Source organism: Podarcis tiliguerta, assembly GCF_965153285.1.
Source record: "Podarcis tiliguerta genome assembly, chromosome: 6".
Lineage (NCBI taxonomy): Eukaryota > Metazoa > Chordata > Lepidosauria > Squamata > Lacertidae > Podarcis > Podarcis tiliguerta.
Genome location: NC_139539.1, coordinates 44,999,838 through 45,026,554, shown reverse-complemented (window position 1 = coordinate 45,026,554; position 26,717 = coordinate 44,999,838). Strand labels below are relative to the sequence as shown.

Here is a 26,717-nt window from a genome sequence, read left to right as displayed (position 1 = left end):
TGCTGATATTATGGCCTTCAAAAAGCCCATCTTGTATTTCTAGGACTCACCTTCCAAGAATGTAGTGCCTCTCTGGGGTGTTTGTTTGACCTCTCCTATGCCTTTCTCAAGCATGTTTTGCAATGTGGTTTGATGCTTGTTCAAGAGAAATCCAGGGTAGGTCTGTTCCACTCACATGTTTAGAACAATTTGCACCCCATTTTCTTTTCCACCTGTCATTTGTTCCATCCCCAAGAAACTGCTCTCTTTTGTCACTGCCTCTGTTGACATCCGCCCACACTTCTACCCTAGTTGTTATTTGGAGTCTAACCCAGTTTCCAGCGGCTGTGAAAGGAGCCTTGCTTTGATGTGGTCCCGCATGACAGCCATGGTGGGCATCATTCCTTCCTATGTGACATCATCCTGCCAGAGGGAGGGCATCTGTGCCTGAGCATATTGGTGGTCTGTGAAGTTGAGGGAGGACATCTGTTTAAATGCAACGGTGTGAAAAACATGCCGAAACCAAAACTGATCCAAGGAAGGGTGTGCGCGCAATAGGAGTGGGTGGAGAGGCTCTGGTGCCAGAGGAAACTCCAATGGGCTGGGATGGGGAATCCGCAGCTTGAAAAGCTTCCCGTTGATGAACTGCAGCATGGAAAAAGAAGGCAAGCTAGCCAAGAAGAGAGACTGTGCCATGGAGACAGATGACTCTGCTGCCTTAACCACACTGAGTCACACCCAAAAGCCTCTTGCAATCACTTCCCTTTCAAAGTTTTCCTGGATCCCCTGGTTAATATACACTGAGAAAGGATGCACATTTATAGTTAGACCCTTTTCCCTTGAATGGTGGGACTGGAGGCAGAGATAGCAGAATGCATGGGGAAAAGAGCAGACGGATGGGATCAGAAAGGTAGCGTAATGATGACTAACTTGAGGAATCACCTCCCAGCAACGCCCTTCCATGCACAACTTTTCTGAGATGATGTCTCAGCCTCCCCCAAGTTCTCTTTGGGTCACCAAGCCTTTCTGCAAATGTGGTGTGCATTGTTTTCAAGACACCAATAAGGCATATCATGCTGTGGCTTCTCCTTTCTCTCCTTCCTCTGACATTGGTTCTTCTGTAATCTCCATATACTCTCATTAATAACCCACTTGACTTGAGGATTCACTAAGGTCCCCCCCCCAAAAAACCCCAGGTCGTTGTCGTCTTCTTCTTCTTCTTCTTCAACCTTTTCCCTTGAATGGTGGGACTGGAGGCAGAGATAGCAGAATGCATGGGGAAAAGAGCAGACGGATGGGATCAGAAAGGTAGCGTAATGATGACTAACTTGAGGAATCACCTCCCAGCAACGCCCTTCCATGCACAACTTTTCTGAGATGATGTCTCAGCCTCCCCCAAGTTCTCTTTGGGTCACCAAGCCTTTCTGCAAATGTGGTGTGCATTGTTTTCAAGACACCAATAAGGCATATCATGCTGTGGCTTCTCCTTTCTCTCCTTCCTCTGACATTGGTTCTTCTGTAATCTCCATATACTCTCATTAATAACCCACTTGACTTGAGGATTCACTAAGGTCCCCCCCCAAAAAAACCCCAGGTCGTTGTCGTCTTCTTCTTCTTCTTCTTCTTCTTCTTCTTCTTCTTCTTCTTCTTCTTCTTCCTATTATTATTGGGTTTTATAACCCAAAACAGGTATTTTAAAACAAATTAGCCCACCAGTTTAAGTTATCCTGAAGCTATAGCTCTTAGTCTCTTTAATTTCTGGCTGGTAAACTTCCAAGATTCAATGGGCTAACCGGAGGTGATGTGGATTAAATGGCAAGGAGAGTGGTCCTGGTTAATGAGTAGCTCCTCAGTATTAGAACTCCCTCCACAAATTCATAACTGTGTCCTCAAAGGTCTCTTTGTAAATGACCATTATGTTATGCATTCCAAGGGGCATGGATTTAAAACTTCAGTGCAGGCATAGTGCAAACGACCAAAGGCAAAGAGAAGTGATTCATGGTTGAAATATCGTGGGATTTCTTGTCCATGTTAATGAGAGTTGCTAATTCAGCATAACAAACCTGAATCAATGATTTCTGAAGCAAGATGAGGTATCAAATTCCAGAGGGGATAATCTACTGCTGTAGCAGAAAAAAGCAAAAAGTCTTGTGGCACCTTCAATGCTCACAGATTGATTGTGGCATCACCTTTTGTGGACTAGATGCCATGCTGGCAGAGGGATGAAGTCTTATTCTGTTGGAAGACACACACACGATGGTAGGGAGGGAGAAAATATTGGCACCAAAAAACACGAAATGCAAGAAATCTGTCTCATGTCTAAGCAAAACTCAAATATGCACAAGGTAAGCACAGTTACAATCAATGCAGTGGTAGTTGGTAACAACACTGTATTCCTAGCGTTGAAGTGCTAATTCAACAGAGAGCAATGTTTTTCAGACCAAGGGCCATCTTTCATTCTGGACAGGCTTTCAAGGGCCACATGCAAAAGGGGAAAAGCGGGCATAACAACTGATGTAATATCTGCCTTTGTGCAAGAGAGGCACAACCCCTCTTGGCACACTATCTAGAACAGGGAGGTTCAACTTTTCCTACCAGGTGGGTAGGCTTCCAGCAACTGGTATTCAGAAGCATGACTGCCTTCAGCTGTGGAAGCAGAGCAGAGCCCCCATGGCTCTGCCTTCTGCACGCAGAGCTTGTGAGATAAAACGTCGGAGTTGGCTGTGGTGTACGAAATGGAAACATGTCTACTCACTCCATCAGGGTTCCCCCACCCCCCCCCCAGATCCTTACAAATCTTCAGGCCTGGACCATAAATTTGCATAAAAACCCACATGCAAATTTAGGGTGACTTTAGGAGGAAAGTCACCATGTAAGCAACATTTTAAAAAGTAGAATAAAAAAGGGGATAAGGGGCAAAGGCCCTGAAGTCCTTGTCAAAAGGTTAGGAGATAAATGTGACAGTTCTTGAGTAGCTGGGGAGAAGAGAGAGTTCAGTGCAGCTCTTAAAAGTGAGACCTAGTTTCAAGAGCAGTGCGGCAGCTAAAAAAGCAGTGAGTTAATTTCTGATTATTCTCCATCTGGGATAAAAGTTTCTAAATTTGCCCTGCTCTAAAAATGCAGCATTTCCTGACAGACCTGAATTTGCAGTACCCCTGCAAAATCAGCATTACATGGTCTCCTAGCTCTGCCATATGTGTTGGTGTGTAATAGATCCCTGAATTATATCGAAGTCTAAAAATTGTTTGCATTCTGGAAGAGAACAGAAGGAAATAGATTTCTATTTTTAAACGTATTTGTTATTACAACAGAAGCAAATAGGTAAATTTAAAAGGCAGCACATGGAAATGCAGAGCCATCTGCTGAAGATATTGTGCCTTCCACATCCACCTGGTGCTGATTTTAATGCCTGGAACCACTAATTTTAAGGCCTGGAATCTGCTTAGAGGTTCAGTGACAGAGGCTGGATGACCATCTGTCAAGAACTCTTTAGTGGTGATTCCTGCATGTATTGGGTTGGACTAGATGACTCTGGAGATACTTTCCAACACACCAACTCAATGATTTTATGGTGTGTGCAGTCTCCTTCGAAAGATCCACTGTTGATCAACACTGTGGACTATACAAATCAGCAATTCACAGGGCTGAGCCAATCTGGCAATAACTGCCTCTGTGTACTGTCAAGAGGTAATTCCTTATTTTTTTATAAGCTTCCTATGTAGGGATTTTTAGATAGGTTCAGTGTTATGCTCAGGGCATCCTTATACCTCCAAAATTCCAGACACAGGAATAACCATAGCCAACAGTTTTCTAATTGGCTATAACAAGAGGACTTGCAACAAAATGTTGCAGTGCCTCCTCCCTCCTAAAATGAGTAATCCTTTTCAGGCAGGAAGGAAGCCAGCCAGTCATTCCATCCCATCCCCACCCCACTTTCCCCTTTTCTTTTTCTAGATCACTCTAAATACTATGTCTTACTGAGCGTATTCAGTCCTCATTGGGCTGTTTTAAGTTTTGTTGCCACTTGGGATTTTTGTAAAGCCCCTACCATTCTGCAAAACTTGTTTTATTTTTTTCTACAATCCCTACATTGAATGGCAATGACCCAGTGGCGTAGCGTGGGTTGTCAGTACCCGGGGCAAGGCAAGTAATTTGCGCCCCCTAACCCATGGATTTTAGCACTCGGGCAGAGAGCTGCGAGTGCGAGCGCCCCCCCAGATGTTGCGCCTGGTGCGGCTGGCCCCCCTGCACCCCCCATGCTACGCCACTGCAATGACCATAAAACTTTTTTGAGGGGTGGGGCAGCCCTCTAAACTATTTTATTGAGGCAGGGCCAAAGACCTCTCGGCCCTTAGAAGCTGGCTTCTATGCAAGCAGGTGTGCTGTATTTTGCCTGGTGGGGTTCAGGTGCCTTTATTGGTTGCAAGGCAGGCAAAAACTTCGATGGTGAAGCTTTCTTCATCATTGTATCTCCACACTGGGTAAAGCTGCGCAGGAGGAGTTTATAGCTGTTAAAGACACCGGAGCCAAAACGTATTTTTATATGCTGGGGTTTGTGGGTGCAGGTCACCCATAATTCTTAGAACTGTCAAAAGTTAGAATTAATCAAGGTGTGATTAAACTGCCAGACATGGACTTTCCTGGGTTTAGCTCATTCTAACAAGCCAGGCTAGCTTGACAGGTCTTGCTAAGTGGGTCTCAAACTTTTTTTCTTTGGGCCACACTTTCAGAATAAAAATTTGCTCACGTCACACCAATTTTTTTTATTGGTAGGAAATAAATTGCAAAACAAAAAGAAAGAACTCCTAGCAATGTTTGATGCATAACAGAACACAACTACTTTATAATATGCTCATGGGAAAGTATAAAAACAATGTAGCTACAGAAGAGCACGAATCATACTGTTTCTAGTTGTGTCTGTGTATATATAAATATGTAATTTTGATACTACACTACACCACGCTGAAATGTTTGTTTCTTTGATTGTCCTTTAGTCTTCCCACCCCACTTGCCCTCTCTCCTGCCACACCCTTTCAGAACCATTGGTGTAAGCCATTAAGACACAAAGACTAGTGACAGCTCATCAAGGAAACCATCAAGCAAACACTGTCAGACAAGCTGTGTGTTGGTGGGCAGAGACCAAAGGGGTGTAGGATTTCAGGGTGGATGATGTAAGTGAACAGGGAAAAGGTGTCAGTTTTTGCAAATGGCTTGGCAAGCGGGTGGGTGGGTTAGTGGTGGGGGGCAACTTGATGTGGGCTGTCTGGGAGAAGCTGTAACAAAGAGACACAGAGGATGGCCTTTTGGTGTTCTTTAAATCCAAAGCTGCGCTTATGGAGGAAGCCAGGCCTGCTTGGGATGTGAATGATCTGCAAACCTTTCATCTAAGTTCAGGTTTGTATATATGTGTAAATAAACCATATAGAGTAGTACCTTGGAAGCTGAACGGAATCCTTTCTGGAAGTCTGTTTGACTTCCAAGACATTCGGAAACCAACGTGCGGCTTCCGATTGGCTGTAGGAAGCTCCTGCAGCCGATCAGAAGCCGTGGAAATCACATTGGATGTTTGGGTTCCAGAGAATGTTTGATAACCGGAACAATCACTCCCAGTTTTCGATTGTTTAGGAGCCAAAACCTTTGACTCCCAATGCGTTTGAAAACCAAGGTGCGACTGTATCATAAAGGCACTACAGTCTCTGTTGTGCCTTGTTGTCCCAAAAGGGATCACAGTCTCTGGTAGGTGCACCTGAAACACCTGGAATCTCACACCGCTTGGGAAGATTGTTGTGGTGTGCAACAGCATCTAGCAAGCAACAGGAGCACCAGTGTGGTATATCGATTAGAGTGCCTGACTAGGACCTGGGAGAGCAGGGTTCAAATTCCGACTCAGCCATGAAGCTCACTGGGGGACCTTGGACTGGTGGTCCCACACTCTCAGCCTAACCTACCTCACAGGGTTGCTGTGAGGATAAAATGGGGAGGCGGAGAAGTCTGTAGGCCACTTTGAGCTCCCTGGAGGAAAGGCGAGATATAAATGTAATAAATAAATAAACTTTGAAAGGAAGCCAGAACTCCTGGCACTACCTAGATGTTTTGGTACAACTCCCTCTCTTTCTGAAAGTGGTAAATACTGTAGTTTCAAAGCGTGTGTCAAATACGGGAATCTGTTAGCTTTTTTTTTTTTTACAGGGTTAAACTGATGTCAGGTTCCCCTTTTATCTCCGCCCCTCCTTCTATCCTGGGTCGAGCAGATTCTGAGAATAAAGGGCCGCGGCCGCTTTAAAAACAACTACCGTAGCTACTCTACAGCCAAGCGAAACAAAAGGGAGAGTTAGCCCGAGCGAGTCTTGGCTTTCTGCTCTCTCTCTCTCTCTCTCTCTGGCTTTCAGCGTGTCGCCGGAGGCTGAGCTGCAGCGCCTACCTCGACAGGAAGCCCGCGCGGCCGCTTGCCCGGACCGCGGCGAGAGCACTCTCGCGCGCAACTCCTGGCTTCAGCGCCACCAAGTTTGTCCCCACGTGAATCAGCGGCAACGAAAGTATACGAAGCACGGGTGTGGAGTGGGCTTGTGCGTCTATACACGCGTGCGTATATGCACACGTGCGCTCACTGATGCGCGAATTAAGAGCATTTCTCCTCGGATCGGATTCAAAAGCCCAAGAGAGAGCGTGGTAGGATTGTGAATGGAGAAGATTGGTGTAAGGAGGAAAAAAGAGGGGCGTGTGTGTGTCTGTTTGTTTTCATTCTTCATTGTCTTTGGCAGGAGCCTCGCGCCGTAATCGTGGGCTGTTCCGGCAAGAACAATCAGATAATGCTCCTTTTTGAAGCTCACCAAACGCACACATACTTCGGGCGAGGGCGGGGAGGTGGAGCAGAGGAAACAATTCATTTCCCTCCCCACCCACCTCCCCAAGTTTCTTGTTCCCTCCACATGCAAGAGAGGCGCTTCTTCAGAAGCAAAGGACTTTTTTTCTTGCTTTCTCAATGCTGGAAAAGTTTCTTCCGTGGGTGGGAGGGGGCGTGGCCAGCAGGGGTGTGGCTTTTCCGCCGCCGCCCCCCCCCCCCACAGCTCGCAGTCCTAATTTGCATCGAATGTTTCATCAGGACTTCCTGATCGCTTTCTATTGGCTGCAGGTAGAGAGCTGGACGAAAAAGAGAGAGTGTCTCGCTGGGAACTCATGCAAATCTCTGGCCGATCTCCGCCGCTCCCCCCCCTCCACCGCGCGCCAGTCCCAACTACACAGCCGCGCTTCTTTCCCTCCTCGTTTGCTGCCGAGCCGAGCCGAGCCGCGTCCCGGCGGATAAGCCCAAGCACGTGTGAACGGAGGGCGATCCCTTGCCCGGACGCCCCTCTCTGGCGGAGGAGCCTTTGGACCATTGCATCCTGGTGCCCCGCCGGCCACATGGTGGATCGCCTGGGTGGGAGGTGAACAGCTCGAGAGAGGAGGAGGGGGAGGCGGGAAAGGCGTCGGGACACCAGCCGAGTTGGAATCATGAATGAGATGTCCAGCTTCTTGCACATTGGGGACATCGTCTCCTTGTACGCCGAAGGGTCGGTCAATGGCTTCATCAGCACTTTGGGGTGAGTTTGCAGCGCCCTTTCCTGCGGGGTTGAGGAGGGTGGGAAGAGAGAGAGCCAGTCCTTGCGGGGAAAGGAGCTCGGCGGCGGCGCTGAGAAGGAAGCGGAGCTGTTTCTAAGGGCTGCGATGGCTTCACTGGTCTCATCGAGGGCGATGCGCGAGTCTTTCGTTAGCCTGAAGTTGAGCTGAAGTTCCGGAGAGCGCCTGAGTTGCACACCCCCCCCCACGGCCCGTGGTTTTTTTTTTTGAGAGTGGTTGGAGCACAGACGCGGGCATGCAAGCATTGCTGAATGGCAGCGGGGATGTCTTTCTGTAGGGCCTGGATCGAGGGTGAAGTGGTTTGTTGTTCGCTTGTTTTGTCCTGCAAGGATCTGCTTACCGAGCGTGGTCAAAAGCTCGGCTGGTGTGGAGCTCGAGATGTCTTCCTGGTTTGGGTTGTAATTTAGTCCCTAGCCAGCAGGGGTCCGGGCTCGATGACAAGGGCAACTCAGCCTCAGAATCGCAGAGTGGGAAGGTACCACGAGAGTCATCCTCCAGTTCAACCCCCTCCCCGACATTACAGGAATCTTTTACCCAAAGTACCTGAGTCTCATGCTCTACGGACTGAGCTGACAGTGGGCTTCCTTGAGCCTCTTGAGTTTTTGGGAAAGACAGTTGCTTTGGCCATAAAAGTCAGTGCCTGCTCTGTCAACGAGAACACCAGGAATAAAATTGCTCTGGCCTCTGGGCCAATTTACACAATATATTTTTAAGCCACCCAGTTCTTCTTGGGTTTGCACTTGGCGGATGTAATTGGTAATAAGTTATCATGCACATTGTCTCCAGAGAGCACCATGACTGTGGCAATGGGGGGGGGGGAGTATCTGAACAATCCTGGGGATTGTTGCCGCCCCCATATATGTGATTGCCTGATCAACACATCAAGTGTATGCTTGAAACTGTGGGCATAGCCAAGGAGGAGGCAGGGAGGCAGCAGCCCTCCAAATCAATACAAATCTGAGGTTCTGCCCCCACTAACAAAAACCTGCCTCCCCTAACAAAAATCCTGGCTATGCTCGTGCTTGAGAGCCCCATTTATCCAGAACTATTTGCTAGGACGTAAGATGTACTGAATGAACTAGCCCTAACTGGCATTTTGATCCATGAAGTGGCAGGGATTTATTTTCTCCTGCTCATCCCTGCCCCTCCTAAAGTTTTCACCAGTGATGTTGACAAATCCTGTTACTTTGGTTCTCACTTGTGATCAACAACACCCCCTCCAAGAAAAAAGCATGACCCAATACCATTAATGCAATTACCGGTAATACTGTCAGTGTTGTACTAATCTGCAGCAAACAAAATTCCTGCTTTTGCCTTTATTTTAGAAAAACAAACTCTATCACGAACTGTAGACGCCTTTTCCTGAATCACCCTGGCCTGGCCTCGCTAGCGCTGTCTGCTCCCAGCTCACCCTCCCACCCTTGTTCCTCCTCTCCCCAAATCTCTCCCTTCACTTTTGTCCTGTCTTCTGCTTAATACTGTGAGCCTGCTGGGCAGGGACTTTGTCACTTCTGCCTTGTGTGCAGCACCTAGTGCAGGGCTGGCGCTCCATAGCCGCTAATTAACAGCCATGAATCAGTGCCTGTAAACTGTGACATAACCTGCCAAGTAGCTTGTCAGTGCACAGTACTCAGTAGCTGCTAAGACTGTGCAGTCCAGCTGTGCTAATTTATTCTTTGCTCTGGTGGGCCGTTTGTATCCTCAGCAGACCCTGTAAGCCTTCCCCTGGAGAAGAAAGGGAACAAAGTAATGTTAGTGGCTGGATGTGGGTAGGTTCTTGCTTGCTGTCTGCCAGCCAAGGATCTTGCTTAGAGTTGTGCTGTTTGTAAAAACCATGCAGGATGCCTGCAAATCCAGAGTAGGAGTCAACAGCGATGGCGCTGCCCCCACAACCGGCAGACCCAGGCGTACTTTTTTTAATGGGCCTAGCAGTCTGCTTGTGCCTAGATGGCAGAGTCCTATGTTGATTGCTCTATATGGGGATTTATACATGGGTGCTATGTAGTCAGTGGCTGAGGACAAGAAGAATTCCCTTCCTGTCTGAAATGGAAGTATTGAAGGGGAGCACTGTGTTAACATCACAGCAGCTGCCATGCAGGCTGTAAACTGCGTTGTGCTTCTTGCAATCTTCCGTAGTTGGGAGGAGGTGCAGCAGAGGGCCCAACGAAGACTATGCAAGTTGGATACACTTCAGAGAAAATGCCCATTAGATGCATTTGGACTGGTGGAAACAGAAGGTGAATGACAAAAGTCACTTTATCCTCCTCTGGAAATAGGCAGGGGGGTTCTGTTATTGATCTTCACTTGGTTCGAAGAACGGACTATAGAATTCCTTTAAGGGCCTGTAGCACTGTAACCCAGGAAGTTAGGACCAACTTTAAGGAAGCAGCTACTTGGGTCCTGTATAACTGAGCATTACGTTACCTATACAACAGCCATTGTGGTCTCTGTGGGACAGCACAGGATGAAATCAGCTGATACCTTTGTCTCTGCCTCCAAACTTGGGTTGTCATGTGTCTCTTTTTCCAGGACACGTCCTCTTTTTCAGGGGTAAAATTTGAGACAAATGGCATTTATTTGCTTTGAATGGCTGTCATAGTGTTTTTTCTTTTTCAAAATATGGCAACCCTACTCCAAGCACCTTTTCTGGCACCTCAACTGCCTCTCCCAATTCAGATGAAACAGAGAGATAGAGCGAGGTGTCACCTGCTTATTGGTTTCATTTCACTCAGCAACTCATTATGACCGCTCCCAGATCATTCAGGAATTCATCAGATTCCATAAGTCTCAGAGATCCATCTCAATTGGTCCCCCATCCCAGCAGTGTCAAATAAAGGCATTCGGCCCATACCTCACCAGGAAATGTGGTGGTTGTTCTTATATATCTATTGTCATTTGATGTAAAGAGTTACCACTTAGACACTGCAATATTAAGCAGCATACAAATTATTAAAATGAAAAAAATAAAATTTGCAAATGTGAATTGCTTTGATGGTCCCATGTAGGGTGGCAACTTACTCACCCTCAAGAAAACAAATCAGGACACAGATTTGCACAAAGCATGCATGGAGATTTAGAAATGCTTGCTTTTATTGATGCATTAATACAGTACCCCAGACCGTTGTGGTTAGGTAACTTGTGTGCCTGCAAGTATGGTATCTAGGCGCTAACTGATAGGCATCTTCAGGGCCCCTCCTGCTTTCCCTTCTAAAGGTTCTTAGGCTTTAAATCAGACAACCCTTCAAATAGAGGACTGTCCTCTTTAAAATAGGACACATGACCACCCTAGCCCTATTGCATGGGTAGGCAAACTAAGGCCCGGGGGCCGGATCTGGCCCAATCACCTTCTAAATCCGTCCTGCGGACGGTTCGGGAATCAGTGTGTTTTTACATGAATAGAATGTGTCCTTTTATTTAAAATGTATCTCTGGGTTATTTGTGGGGCATAAGAATTTGTTCATATTCCCCCCCACAATATAGTCCAGCCCCCCACAAGGTCTGAGTGACAGTGGACCGGCCCCCTGCTGAAACAGTTTGCTGACCCCTGCCCTATTGGAAAGGAATGGTTCACTGCCTTTGCCATTGCAGTAATGCAGATCAGTGAGAAATGGAATGAACTTTCAGTTGCTCATTTTTTGAAATACCGTAGTTACTTTCTCTCATTGAACTCATTGTTTAAGTGTAGTTGGACTGTGTGTGTGCCCTTTGTGCATAAATTTCAATCGCAGCTCAAGCTCTTTGCTAAGGTTGGTATTGAAAGCCTGCCAAAACACTAAAATTGCATGAAATGACAAGGTTGGAATGAATGCAGGAGACAATTAAAGACTTCTTGCAGAAATGAAAGGCTTGCTCTCCTGCCTGTAACAGAAGAACCCGTTGGTGACCAAACATGTCAAATTACCCTAAGGCTAAATAAAGTTGCCAGTTACACCCTTCCCATTGCATACTTAGTTCTGAAGGCTTTGCGTTAATCTCATCAAAGGTGGAGGGGGTTGGGGAATCTACCAATGATGCGGGATTAAGGCAGCAAACATGAGCACAACTGTGATCACAAGGACAGTTATTAAAGGGGGGCTTATTTCTATTAGCAGATGCAAGCCCTTATTTTGCTCATTCCTGTGTCTCACTGAGGAGTTATGTCTGCCCAGATAGCGAACCATTATTGTATAAATACAGTGACAGTAGCTTGGCTGTTGCCATGGCTAAGGAAAAGACACTCAGTAGCCATGGAGGTTACAATTCTACATCTCATGTGCCTTGCCATGAAAGGTCTTGCAATAATGTGGCTTTTAATTTGCTTATCTAACAGAATCTTTATTTAGGAAATGCTCCTGATATTTTTTTTCTATGTTCAGTTCAAACATCCATATTGGCATAATAACTATACCAACAACAGTAAGGGGTTAGGAGCGGGGTAGAGCCTGGAAATACAGGCTGATTAGCTTAATGTCTGTTCCAGAAAAAACTGATGGAAATCATTGTTAAAGACAGAGTTACTGAGCATATAGAAGGACAAGTCTTGCTGAAGCAGAACTAGCATGGCTTCTGCATGTGTAGGACCTGTCTCACTAGCCTACCCAAGTACTAGAAGAGTGTCAACAAGCATATTGATAGAGAGGTTCCTCTTGCCACGGTGTACTTAGACTTCAAAAAAGAATGTTTAGCAGTGATGGAGTGAGAAAAGTCATATTGCGGATTAGTAACTGATTAACAAAAATGAAGCAGAAAGAAGGAATAACTGGATAGTTCTCCCAATGGAGGAATGTGGAGAATGAAATCTGCAAGGATCAATATACCCAGTGGCGGAGCTTCATGCTCCAGCACCGGGGGACGGAGAGCGGGCGGGGGCTGGCGTGTGTCCCGGGAGCGTGGCACGCTGCCCGTAGGGGCATGGTGCCCAGCGTGGGCAGGGGAGGACAGCCACAATGGCACCCCACCAGGATCGCGCTGCCAGGGGCAGTGCGCTCCCCCCACACTCCTCTTCCTTCACCAGTGAATATACCTGTGCCTTTTAACTTTCTATAAGAAGGGAAGATGGGTAAGGTGGACCTAGGAACTGCTTCTGTGTTTGCTCTTTACTAAATTAGGACAGTGGTCTGTGCAGTCCACTTCTGTCTGCCCTGATTGGCAACTCCTCTTAGGATGCAGGTCTTTGCGAACCCTCCTGATGGTGATGGACCCTAAGACGTTCTGCATGCTAGGAGTGGGCTCTGTCAATGAGTCATGCACATTGTAATAATTTTCAGCCATTTTCAGATAAAGGCACATTCTAATCATTGCCCTGTACAGATGGTCAACTAGGGCATGGAAAGATTGACTTATTTTCAGAGTGTGACTGGACAGCAGATTTGGCTTTCAGTTCTTAGTCCTTTGTCCTAATTGTTGCTTCCTTCCTTGCTGCTTAGCCGTGAGCTAAACATACAAAGCTACCTTATATTGAATCTGGCCTTTGTCCCATTAAAGCCAGTGCTGTCCATTGGCAGTGGCTCTCCAAGGTGACTTACTTCCTAAATGTACTACCTGAGGTCCTTTTTAACTAATGATGCCAGGACTGAATCTGGGGACCCTCTGCCAGCAGCAAAAGGCAGCCCTGCTCTCCAGTGTGGAATTGGTCAAAGGGATCTATACCAGGCATAGGCAAACTTGGCCCTCCAGATGTTTTGGGACTACAACTCCCATCATCCCTGACATGCATTGCTAGTGCTGTAATGATGCCAACCATGGCTTGGATCCCAACTACTCATACTTAGCATAGACCCATTAAAATCAATGGGATTTAAATTTGCTCTGGATATGATAAACCTGGATTTAGTCCTATAACTCTGGATGGGTATCCAGTGAATAATGAGAATTTGGTGAGGGAACTGAGCTAGATCTTCCCTACTGTTACAGTTCCCAGAGTACCTTGGGGAAAGCAAATTACTGTTAAACCTGCAGTGTCAAGACACCCCAAAGCTGACCGGGATAATTATGGCAGAAGGGTGGGCAGAAGCTAAATTGTGACCTATTACCCTGTTTCTGGTGAACCATTTTGTAATGTCTGTGGTGGATCTATTCCTTGATCTAGACCAGGATTCCAGAATATAGACTACCGGTAGTCTATCCCAGGACTTGCAGATAATTCTGGGAGGAACAACACCAGTCCGCATGTAACTGTGAACAAGGAAAATACTCCGAAAGAAACCTCTTCATTTAGCAACCATAGTCTCAGTCCATGTTCTGATTTCTAAGGGTCCCAGGCCTCTGAACTCAGCACTCCTAAATCCCTTCTGGTTGCAGGTTGCAAAAAGTGCTGGACTATGTGAACCTTGATTGGATCCACAGGACACTACTTATGTCTTTTAGCAAGAGTTCTTAGTCATAATTCTCTAACACGATGCCTTAAAAGTTGAGAGAACTTGAACTTAAATAAATAAATAATTTATGCTTTCACAGTAAATTGGTACATATATTCTTCACTATCCTCTCACTTTGAACAGGCAGCTAGTGTTAGTAAATGTTAGAAGAAGAAAAAGGAGGGAAAGTCAGTGTGGACCATAGGAAATTAAACCAACACCTGTTAAAATGTGTTTGGGGCAACACACACGTAGTTTCAGCCAATATTGTAGACACAAATGCAATTATTTGAATTAATAATTCTTTACACCACAAACCGCAAACTTGCATTCCATCAATGTAGAACTACTTCTGCTTATTGTGAAGAATGGAGCATGCAAACAGTATGTCAGAAAAGAGAGTATGACTATGTGCTGGAATTGCACTCTGACCTGGTTGAAGAGGAAGGGCTTTGAGTAAACATGGCTGTATAAGTGACTGCTATTTAGTTTTCAATCACACCTTCAGATAACTATTATTGTGGCTGCATGTGGATTTGCAGGGTGGGGCTCCATGGAACAGGATTTAGTACACAGGAAAACAGCAGCAGCAAATCTACATGGTGTGAAATATCATTCTGTCTGCAACAATTAAACAGGCACAATAACATGGCTTTGGCAGTTATTGTCTCATGCTCTTCCAGTGTTAAGGAAGAATGGGATCCATTTCAATTGGCTAGTAGGGAGGTAAATGCTCAGAGGGCACAGAAGACTTTTTTATAATGCAAAGATTTCCTTCTTATGAGTAGTCAATATTGTCACGAGCCCTGTAGTGTGCAGTCAGAATTTGGTTGGATTGGCAGGCTCTGACTCAGGTATAGGCAAACTTGGCCCTCCAGATGTTTTGGGACTACAACTCCCATCATCCCTAGCTAACAGGACCAGTGGTCTTAGGGAAGAGGGAGCAGGGATGCTAGCTTCTCATTTTCCTGTAGAGTGGAGAGTTTCAGTGGAGGCTGGGGAGGGCTTGGAGCAGCCAAGTGGGGAGGCAGAACTGGAGGTAGCAACTGAACACGAACCCGAGCCGAAGAGTGCAGTCTTGAATCAGGTGCTACCTTCACAGGTGGGAGTAACAGACCCAGCCACCCGAAAGGTGGGTGGGTCCAACATTCCTGCAAGGCAAAGGTGTTTTGCAAAGGAGAGTGCCACACCTTGTCTTTCAAAGCTTGGTGGGTGAGGCGTGGAAACTTGTTAGGGCATCTTCATTGCTTTCATCCAGTTCTGAACTTCTTGTCCTGCTCTTCAGCTCCTGAGCCATGACTCCTGTTTCTTGTGCCTGCTGCTGAACCTGGACCATTGTTTGCCTGGATAAATATCTCTTTCTTACTTACAAGCAAGAGCCTCTGCTTGGGTGTGTCAGGGTGGCAGTCAGGGCAGATAGCCAATGTTCTCTGGTGCCAGCTTCTTGAGGTACACATGTTTATTAAGCATATGTTGGCTGGTTTGGCTGTAAAGTAGGAATTGGAGGTTAGCTTCTAACATTAAACATAGTGCATGAATGATAGAAACAAAACCCACATCCTTCCTCTCACCCCTCTCCTAATCTAAAATGGTTTCTCCCACCTTTGCAGATACCCGATGTGAGCCAAGGGAAACCACCTTACAGCTGTGGAGCATGGGAAATTAAGAGAGAGGGAGGAACAGGTTTCATTCCAGTCCTCTATGCACATCATTTAATTTTAAAGTTAACTCCTCCTTACCCACCCATCCCAAGCTGATGTGTTAGAATCTAATCAAATTCTTTCCAGGCTTAAAAAATGTACACATATGCTTTTTGGACTATGTGTGTTCTGTGAAAGAAAGTTTTATATATGCAGATAGTTAAAGAAGGCACCGATAGCTACCCACATTGTTTGGGTAAGTTCACATTTTTGGCACCAATGCGTGATCTTCTTCATAAAACAATATTTGTTGCAATCAGTACTTCTCATAAGATCATTGAAATAGTCTTTACCAGGTCAGGGTCCTTTCTTCATTTGGACACTGTCTGCAGAGGAAGAATGTCCATTTGAATCTGAACCTTGCTTGCATATGGACTTCAGTAACTGCTATTCAGCACATTTAGCCCCTTTGAACTTGGACAGGGGTGTGGCCAGGCAGACCAAGTCAGCCCACTGGGCAAGGAGGAATGACTGACTTTGCCCACGGGCCAGATCCAGTTCCATAGCTCTGTTTTTTCTGATGGTGTCTTATTTGAAAGCGTAAGAAAAGCCATAGAACATCACCGTGTACTTAATGGAACAGAAACAGTCCTTGAAAATTGCTCATAGCAATTTAAAGCGAATCTGCACACCTAATTGCGGCAATGGCTTGCTAATTTGCATGTGCAAAATTGCCATCTCCTGATGAGTGATGATGATGGTTCATTTGTTCTTACCGCCTCAGGCAATTATTCAACAGGGGACCCTTCCCTCTCCCCATATCTGCCTTCACCAAATACTCATGGGAAGGGAAGATGGAATCAGGCTTGCTGTCATTGCTCTGTGCACTTGGTCAAAGGTGCGGTTAGAGCATCTGTGTGTACAAATAGACACACACAGGCTGTGTACATGTACAGGGACCTTGCCTTTTGCAGAATTCACAGTTGCATGGAGGGAGCCTGTGCTTGTTTAGATGCTGCAGGCCCTATTCAAGGAACACTCACAGGTTGGAAGTGGGGGCAGAGGGTACAATCCCACCCCTGTCTTCAGAGAATGCATGAAAACATCTAGGAAGGAGCAACATTGAAAGGAAAATAAGTGTGTCCTGGGTTTTCTCACAGCTTGCCTGAGACTGGATTAGACTGAATCATCCATTGAAAACCCAACAACCATGGTGAGAGGTGCCTTTCAGGATCTCAGTCAGTGATCTGTTTACAGCAGTGGTTGGTTGAGTGTCTTTGGCTATTCACAAGCAGGGTGTACAGAAATGATGGTCTGTGTTTGCCTTCAGCACCTGGTTTTTTTGTTTTTTTGGTATGCACTGCTGCAGAATGTGATGCTGGCTGGTTGAGCCTCTAGTTTCAAAGGACTAGACCTGCTTTCTCCAATACGGTGCCCCCTAGACGTTATTGGATTACAACTCCCATCAGTTCCAGCCAGCATGGCCAGCAGTTAGGTATGATGGGAGTTGTAGTTCAACAGTATCTGGAGGACACCAGGACAACTAGGACTAAGTCTGACACCTCAGTGGTGTTTTGTTTTTTTAAGGGCTGAGATCACAAATGCATTCCCATCACTTTATGCTTCCAGCACCGAAAAATGATTTGAATGGAGCTTCATGTTGCATTTGTTTCTGAAGTGTGTCTTAGGCTGGGGCAAAATAAAACAGATTATAGATGGATGTTGACCAAATGGTGGAGAAGCAGGAATTCTGGTGGCAGATGTGCCAGTAGGAAAAGTGCTAAAACCACAGCTTCTATGTTTTCCTTTAGGGATTTTTTCCCCCAGGACTGTGTGGTTCATGGTGTGTTGCGAGGCTGCATTTGCAATTTTCATGTCACAGTTCCATTCAAGTGAAAGCTCTTTAGCTAGCTGCCTTAGACACCTAGAGTGGCCAGATGGTGAAGAGGAGAGGTCTGCTCTACCTTGAGTAGTTGTGTAGAATAAGGCACTTCAGCAGTTATAGGTCTACTCTACAAAGTCAGCACCACTGAAGTCCAATGTCTGCCACATATGGATAGCTTGAAGGGGCAAAATCAAAGGGTAGGGCCACACTTTAGTGTTGTGATGAGGGCAAGGGTGCCTGCCTTCAAACTGAACTACTATTTTTTGTGAAGTCCCTGTTTTGTGGACTAGAAATGTCTGAGGGCATCATTGATGAGAGAAAGGAGTACCAGGGAGTGGAGTGCAGTCCCAGAACCATCCTTGGCTGAGAGTCTTGGGTGGGAAATAGCAAGCTGGGTGAGAGCCAGAAAGCTGCCCAGAACAACACATGAGTGTGATTGATGGGTGGCAAGATCTTAAATATTTTATACGCTTCTGCCAATGCTTTTACTGTTGCCTTGATGTTTTGCTGCAGACTAGATTGAGAGATTGGTGATTAAGAAGGAAGTGTTGGAGAGATTGGGTGGATGGTGCATTTGTGAGTATTGGTGGAGGTGTGGGAGTAATATGGCATGAGTGATAATGGATGAGGGGGGATGCTTTGTGATTTGTGTTTATGCAGTGTGAATGGTCTGAGTAAGGAGATCTCTTGGGAGTAGGTGGAAGACAGAACTGGGTGTGATGTGTGTGTGTTAGTGGGGCGAATACTGCAAACTGCGAGTCTGACTGTGCTTTGGCAAGATGGAGAGTATGGTGAGCAAGGAGGTGGATAAGATTGGAGGGCTTGAGGGCAGGGTCAGAATACCTGCAGACAATACCTCTCTCCTGTTCTCCATTCACCTTACTGACAGCAAGGCATTTGACAAGGTGCCCCATGATATTCTTGTAAAGAAGCTGGTAAAATGCGGTCTTGACTATGCTACCACTCAGTGGATTTGTAACTGGCTGACTGACCGAACCCAAAGGGTGCTCATCAATGGTTCCTCTTCATCCTGGAGAAGAGTGACTAGTGGGGTGCCACAGGGTTCTGTCTTGGGCCCGGTCTTATTCAACATCTTTATCAACGACTTGGATGATGGACTCAAGGGCATCCTGATCAAATTTGAAGATGACACCAAACTGGGAGGGGTGGCTAACACCCCAGAGGACAGGATCACACTTCAAAACGACCTTGACAGATTAGAGAACTGGGCCAAAACAAACAAGATGAATTTTAACAGGGAGAAATGTAAAGTATTGCACTTGGGCAAAAAAAATGAGAGGCACAAATACAAGATGGGTGACACCTGGCTTGAGAGCAGTACATGTGAAAAGGATCTAGGAGTCTTGGTTGACCACAAACTTGACATGAGCCAACAGTGTGACGCAGCAGCTAAAAAAGCCAATGCAATTCTGGGCTGCATCAATAGGAGTATAGCATCTAGATCAAGGGAAGTAATAGTGCCACTGTATTCTGCTCTGGTCAGACCTCACCTGGAGTACTGTGTCTAGTTCTGGGCACCACAGTTCAAGAGGACATTGACAAACTGGAACGTGTCCAGAGGAGGGCAACCAAAATGGTCAAAGGCCTGGAAATGATGCCTTATGAGGAATGGCTAAGGGAGCTGGGCATGTTTAGCCTGGAGAAGAGGAGGTTAAGGGGTAATATGATAGCCATGTTCAAATATATAAAAGGATGTCACATAGAGGAGGGAGAAAGGTTGTTTTCTGCTGCTCCAGAGAAGTGGACACGGAGCAATGGATCTAAACTACAAGAAAGAAGATTCCACCTAAACATTAGGAAGAACTTCCTGACAGTAAGAGCTGTTCGACAGTGGAATTTGCTGCCAAGGAGTGTGGTGGAGTCTCCTTCTTTGGAGGTCTTTAAGCAGAGGCTTGACAACCATATGTCAGGAGTGGTCTGATGGTGTTTCCTGCTTGGCAGGGGGTTGGACTCGATGGCCCTTGTGGTCTCTTCCAACTCTTCTATGATTCTATGACACTTGATGGCCAGGCTACTGAGCCATTTCCCCGATTCCTAAAAAGTTTTCTAAGAATGTTGCTACATTTTGGGTTGTTTTTTTTTTTAAAAAAGTTGTTTCATCTGTTATTGCAGACTTAGTTGTATATTGTTATTTTTATTTTGTCTGTCTCTGTCTGTCTATCTATCTGTCATCTGTCCCCCCCCCCTCTCTCACACACACTTGTTATTTTTTCGTAAACTGCTTAGAGCAGAGGTCAGCAAACTTTTTCAGCAGGGGGCCGGTCCACTGTCTCTCAGACCTTGTGGGGGGCCGGACTATATTTTGGGGAAAAAATAAAAATGAACAAATTCCTATGCCCCACAAATAACCCAGAGATGCATTTTAAATAAAAGGACACTTTCTACTCATGTAAAAACACACTGATTCCTGGACCATCCATGGGCCGAATTGAGAAGGCGATTGGGCCGCATCTGGCCCCCCGACCTTAGGTTGCCTACCCCTGGTTTAGATAGTGTTCTAGTATTAAGTAGGATATAAATATATGAAATAAATAAATAGAATGACAGACACTTCAAGTGACCCTATTTTCCAGGGACGTCCCTGATTTAGAGAAGCTGTCCCGGTTTCTGATTTGATCCTGGAGTATCCCGCTTTTCCTTAGCATGTCGCTATTTTCATCGGAGAAATGCTGAAGGGTATGGAATAACGCTTGCATTTTGTATCCTAAGAACAGTACCTTGCTATCTGGATTGTCCTAGATTAACATCCTGTAGATTCATCCCAGCCCTCTGCTCTGTAACTGTACAACAAATGCAGGATTTCTATTTTGGCGAGTTCCCTACTGGGACAATGCAGTGTGAATGCAAGTGCAGCAACGGCCCAGCCTGGACCTGTGCTAATTAAACACTGGTTCAGCTTCCTTAGATCATGGTGCACTAATTGCCTGATTCTAACATCTAGATAAGGAACCCTGAATGCCCTAATTACAATACGGTTCTGTGTGCCTCACCTCCTTGCTGAATCTACTCTTGTATTAAATTTCATGTGTTAACTGTTTCACGTCAGCCACACTTGCGCATGCAATTTGCTGCAGCTAATCCTTGAAGGACATTTCAAGGGAAAGCAGAAAATGTGTTTGGTTCTCTTCTGACCCTGCTGCCTTTTCATTTCTGGATGCCTTAAAACAACTGCAAATTGACATGTATTTTGTTCTATTTAGTCATTGTGCTGACCACAGCAATGACATAACAAGATAATGAAATCAATGAACTACATACATAGAATTGGGGATCACCAAATTCATTACAAAGTAAAAAAGTACCCAAGGAAATAAAACAGTTGTCCACTTTAAAAGCAATCATTGACACAGCCTCCCTTTGTCTTCATGAGGCTTTGAGTATCCATGAATTCTTGTCACTCAATGGGCTTAAACAGCACAGCAGGTGCCAGAAAATTGGACAGATACATACTGCGCAAACAGAAGTTACACAACTTCTCTTTGAGCAATGTGTAGATCCAAACTTTCTTAATGGTGCAATCATCTACATGTCTCCTTAGAGTTGGTCCTATTGAGTTCAGTGGGTTTATTCCTAGGTAATTTGGTATAGAACGGCAGTCTCAGTGTACAGTATATTGATTTTCTTTATTGCTTATTTATGGTATTCAAAGATCAGCAACTTTTAGTAACAGATATTTATGCTCAGTAATTTTAAATATCCACAAAAATGTCAGATACCATGTGAAATGCACCCTTTAGCTTTTGTTTAACAATAACCTCTTGAAAACCTTTCATTGAAATTACTGTAAAAGGTTATTAAATTAAATTTTCTAATGTGCTTGCGATGCTGCTTTGATTCGCTCACCTTTGATTTGCAAAGGCAACGAGAGTCTGCAAAGGCAAGTGAGAGCCAATGTAGAGTGTCACTCTTGAGTTAGAAGACCTGGGTTCCAATCTGCACTTGGCCGTGAAGCTTACTAGGCGACATTGGACTACCAGTCAGTATCTCTCAACCTAACCTACCTCACAGGGTTGTTGTGAGGAGAAAATGCTTGTAGAATGAGTGAGTGAGAGAACCAGGTATAATCTTTGGAGGAAAAGTGGTTTAGAAATGCAATAAGTAAATGCAAGATAATATACTACATAATTAAGAATATGGTTGCAGTCATTTGAATCTCAAATTTCAGATTTACCTCCTCTCTACTAGAGTGTTTTATGGCCTGTTTTCCCCAACATAGCCCCCATTTGCACTGGACACATACGCTCCAACATTTCTCTGATGAAAATAGGGTCGTCCCATTCCATAATGCTAATTTTACGATTTATACCCCACACATCTTACTGAGTTGCCCCAGTCACTCTGGGCGGCTTCCAACATATATAAAAACATAATAAAACATTAAACATAAAAAACCCCTTCCCTATACAGAATTGCCTTCAGATGGCTTGTGGTTGGATAACTCCATACCTTCCAACATTTCTCCAATGAAAATAAGGACATCCTAAGGAAAAGCGGGACATTCCAGGATCAAATCAGAAACCGGGACGGCTTCTCTAAATCAGGGACATCCCTGGAAAATAGGGACACTTGGAGGGTCTGCGGTACGTTTAAAACAATACCATACCACTTTAAGCAAGCCATGGCTCTCTCCCCCCAAAAAGAATAATGTAAATCATAGAATTGTAGAGTGAGAAGGGACCACATGGGCCATCTATTCCAACCCCCTGCGAAGCAGGAATCTTTTACCCAACGTGTGGCATGAATTCATGACCCTGAGATAAAGAGTCTCATGGTAGCTTGTTAAGGGTGCTGGGTGTTTTTAGGAGACTCCTATTCCCCTCACAGAGCTACAATTCCAAGAGTGGCTGAACAATAAATCCTTCTTTCCAGTGAACTCTGGGAAGTGAAAGGCAAGCCAAACATGGAAAGGAGAGAGAGCAGGCTAGTTTTTTACCAGAAAAAAACGATAAATTTTATCCCATATCTCAGATTCTACAAATGCTAGATATTTATTCTTTTTTTAAAATAATGAAAGCTGGCAATCTGGGGATTATGGTTCATCCAGTGAAAGCAGCTGCCCTTCTCTTGCTTGCCTTCCCCATGAGGATGACCATGGTGTGGAAATCATTATTATGAAGTTGCCCCCTGGGGAATTAAATATCAGGAGAGGAAATAGACTATAAACAATGTGTCAGGCACACCTTAGTCATCACTGTTTTTGTCTTTGCAAAGTGAATATTGATGACTAATATCCCTGGCATCAAATATGTCTTTGTTTCGTACGCTTGTATCATTGAAGATTGTTCTCTTCTGTCATTATCATAAAATAAGAAAATAAAACCGACCATGTTTGCCTTTTTCCAGAGGGGGGAAGTGTCTGGCACTAGCCCTCAATTCCTAAATAATTGTGCGTACTCTTTGGAGGTGGGCATGGTATAAGTGAGATAATAAGACATGACAATTATTCTACAGCACTTTGAAATCTTTAAAGTCTTTTGCATGCATTATTACAATGTCTTGATGACAAACCCAGTAAGGTAGATCTAATAAACGATGAGCAAAGAGTTTTGTTGCTTCTGAGTCAGACTGGGATTTGGGAGAGGGTGGAAATTCAGAAGTTTCTAGAATGCAAGCTTCATTTCTTAGTCTTTATCTTTCTCTCTAGAGGACTCAGATAGATTGGGAAAGAAAAAGTGATTTATATGCGTTGTATATACGATATATCATTGTGACACCAGATGGTGCTGTGGAGTCCCATTTGTCTCTACCTGTTTTCCCTGTTTAAATTTACAACGCATTTAACTGAAATGCTTCTTTGATTTGTCTAGATCCAGCCTCTGTGTGCTAGCATTCACGGTTACTCACTGTGCACTTCTGAAGGGCAATTAAGATTCTCTGTTTGTTGGAGGCAACTCCCAACATTCACCCACCCCTCTATGAAATCAATAGGATTTATGCCCAAATATGAAGAAACGTAGAATCACAGAGTTGGAAGGGACCCTGAGGGTCATCTAGTCCAACCCCCTGCAGTGCAGGAAGTTTGCCCACAGCCATCCCTGGATGGACTCAAACCACCAGCCTTCTGGTTAACAGCCAGACACACTAGCCCATTGCGCCACAGGAGAAGTGTGTGATGGTTTCAGGACAAGCAGGACTTTGAGGCTCGGCACACATTAGCAGCTTGAAACGCAGCAAAGTCCACTCCTGGCCGCTGTGTTTCAAGACGCTTTTTAATATTGCTGTTCATACCAGAGAAGGAGTGGAGGTGTCTTCACCCAGTCTCTGTTACCTGATTTGTTTCCCCTGCCCCAAACTCCAAATCACGGAAGCTGTCATAGGTGCATACACTGTGATCTGTGCAGGCACAACAGCTGCCTGAAATGTACTCACCTGGATTTAACGGTGGCTTCTGTTTTCTAATCCGATGGAAACTGGCGTGAGAGAAAGAGCACCAGGCAGGAGTGTTTCTCAAGAATCAACAGGACGCTTATGGAGTCATAGAATCATAGGACTATAGACTCGGAAGGGAACCAAAGGGTCATATAGCCTTGTGTACTTGGGGCTTCAAACTCTGCATTGATTACTGCAATGTGTTATATGTAGGGCTGCCTCGGAAGACGGTTTGGAAACGTCAGCTGGTGCAGAATTCAGCGGCCAGGTTGCTCACTGGAGAAAGATGGTTTGAGCATATTACACCAATCCTGGTCCGACTGCACTGGCTACTGATTTAGTTTCTGGGCCCAATTTAAAGTGCTGGTTTTGACCTATAAAGCCTTAAACGGCCCAGGACTGCAATACCTCAAGGACTGTCTCTTTCCATAATCTAGTGAGCCGGGTTCGCGTCTCCGCTCCTCCACATGCAGCTGCTGGGTGACCTTGGGCTAATCACACTTCTCTGAAGTCTCTCAGCCTCACTCACCTCACAGAGTGTTTGTTGTGGGGGAGGAAGGGAAAGGAGAATGTTAGCCACTTTGAGACTCCTTCGGGTAGTGATAAAACGGGATATCAAATCCAATCCAAACTCCTCCATATGAACCTACTTGGACCCTGAGATCTTCTGACGTCCTCCTTCATGTGTCTTCTCCTCGAGAGGTCCAGAGGGCGTCAACACAAAAATGAGCCTTTTCTGTGGTGGTTCCCTGCTTGTGGAATGTTATCCCCAAGGAAGTTTGTTTGGTTCTTCATTATACACCTTTATGCACCCGGCAAAAAGGTTCCTTTTTAATTAGGCCTTTGGTTGAGCTGATCAACATCCCATACCCTTTTAAAATGTGGCTCTTTTTGGGGAGTAGTATTGGGTGGTTGCTTTTATTTTTGTCTTATATACTGTGATATTTTCTGTGAACCGTCCTGAGAGCTCCGGGTATAGGGCGGTATATGAATTCAATCAATCATTCAGTCCATCCATCCATACTCTGGTGGTAGGAGCATACTAGAGCCAGAGTAAGTGTTAATGTGTACACAGTTGGAGTTTTGATGTAGGTTAAGAGCAAGCACAGCACATTTGCATTTATCCTTCCCTGCCCCATATCTGATTATTTCCTCTTCCTTCCCCTGCTACAGATGGGCAGCAGAAAGAAGGGGTTGAAGGAAATGTTTGTGCATTAGAAACCTGGGGAATAGCTGATAAGGTTGGGAGGGGACACGCCCCGTGTAGTCCATTTAGTTTCATTTTCATGGAGCGTTTATGCCATCCTATCTCTTAAAACAGATAAGATTAGAGATACTGCCTTTTAATAAATAAGAATCAAATAAACCACAAATCAATGAATAAATATGCAAATAGAGCCTGGATGTTAAACTTATGGCTGGGTGGGTTAACAACTGGCCACGTGGCAACCCTAACTTAAGGGCATGCACTGCGGACTCTCAGAAGCAGGTCCTGGTTCTTGATATATGAACAGACCCAGCACAAGCTATGGAGGTCCGGTGTCATGTAAACCCAGGCTGTGTTTCCAGAGCATCTGCTACCTTTTTGTTGTGTTAATAAGGTCACACATTGAAATGAATGCTGCAGGATGCCCATTCGAAAGGAACGGATCCATTAGCCCAGTTGGGAAATGAAACCCCACTAGTCATTCCAGGTCCCATTATGTGGCTGTGAAAGAATGTGATAAGCTGTGTAACCAGGGTGGGAAGAGGAGGTGGAACAATGTGGAAGGACCAGGAAGAGTGAATGGAAAGGTGAACTGACAGCAAGGAAGTTGTGCATGTCAGCAAAAAACTGATTGGATGGAAGCCTGATAAATAGAAATAACAAATAGTTTCAGGGTTAAGCATGTGACTGATAGTAATACCTGGGGAAGACTATTGTTGTTCTAGTTGGTCTGCTTCTCTGTGTCTCTTTTCCACTCCATATTTCCTCCTTTCTAATCCATCTCCTGCCTCTATTTTCTCATTCCAAAAGTGGATCCTGGGATAGCAATCTCTTCCCTGATTGAACCTTAGGAACTTAATCCTTCTCTTCACATTGTAGACAGAGTTTCATAATCTCCCCATTGCCCTCATTCACAAGTCAGACGTCTTCAAAGCCAGGCTGCTGAACACACCCCGTTACTCTCTCATCTTCTTCCTACAAAAGTATATTTTTGTTCTTTTCCTTATTCTTTAGGTTTACATCCTGCCCTTCATCACTTTCGTGATCCCAGAGAGGATTGAAGCGATTTAAAATCTGCACCAAAATTAAAACAAGCCGTTTGCTGTGTAAAGCACAATTGTAAATCAGCAGCCAACAGCAACTTATCCCAACAAAGCGCAGCAGCAAATATATCAGATCTTCTCCAGCTGCATTACAGCAGCAGGCACATCCATCAAAGTATCTCTCATTAGCCCCTACCAAAAGCCTGGGAGAATAAATATGTTTTTAATTGGTGTTGAGAAATGCTCAGAGACAACCCTGAGTCTCGTTTGGAAGGGAGGGAGTTCCACAGCCAGGATGCTATGACAGAGAAGTGGCCCTATTTTGGGGTCACCACCCCACCCCTTGGTAGCATCCGAAGAAGGGTCTCTCTTGCAGATCTTAACACCCAGGCAGGATAATATTGGAAGAGGCCTTGCTGCAACCTGACACCTGTGTAAGCAGCATCATTTGAAAGTTTGCTGCATCCTTCCCCATTCCATTGCAGGACTGTGGCCAGAGGCAGACTCCATAGCCAACTCTTCTCATCCTCTACACTTGTTTTCTATTTATTTATTTATTTATTTATTTATTTGGTTTTTCAGATTAAAGTTTTACAGCCAATTATCCAACATACAACATAA

At 45.1% G+C, this 26,717-nt stretch overlaps 1 protein-coding gene across 2 annotated transcripts in view; it reads left to right on the top strand.

Annotated features, from left to right (window-relative positions):
• The first annotated feature begins 6,295 nt into the window (after window positions 1-6,295).
• Window positions 6,296-26,717, top strand: part of ITPR3 (inositol 1,4,5-trisphosphate receptor type 3) — a 98,741-nt gene continuing 78,319 nt past the window's right edge. For both annotated transcript variants that reach the window (XR_014512555.1, XM_083445609.1), the window contains exon 1: window positions 6,296-7,559. Coding sequence is in view for 1 of the 2 variants with exons in the window: in XM_083445609.1 (XP_083301735.1) it covers window positions 7,471-7,559 (89 nt within the window). In the remaining variant the exon portion in view is untranslated. The remainder of the gene's footprint in view (window positions 7,560-26,717) is intronic.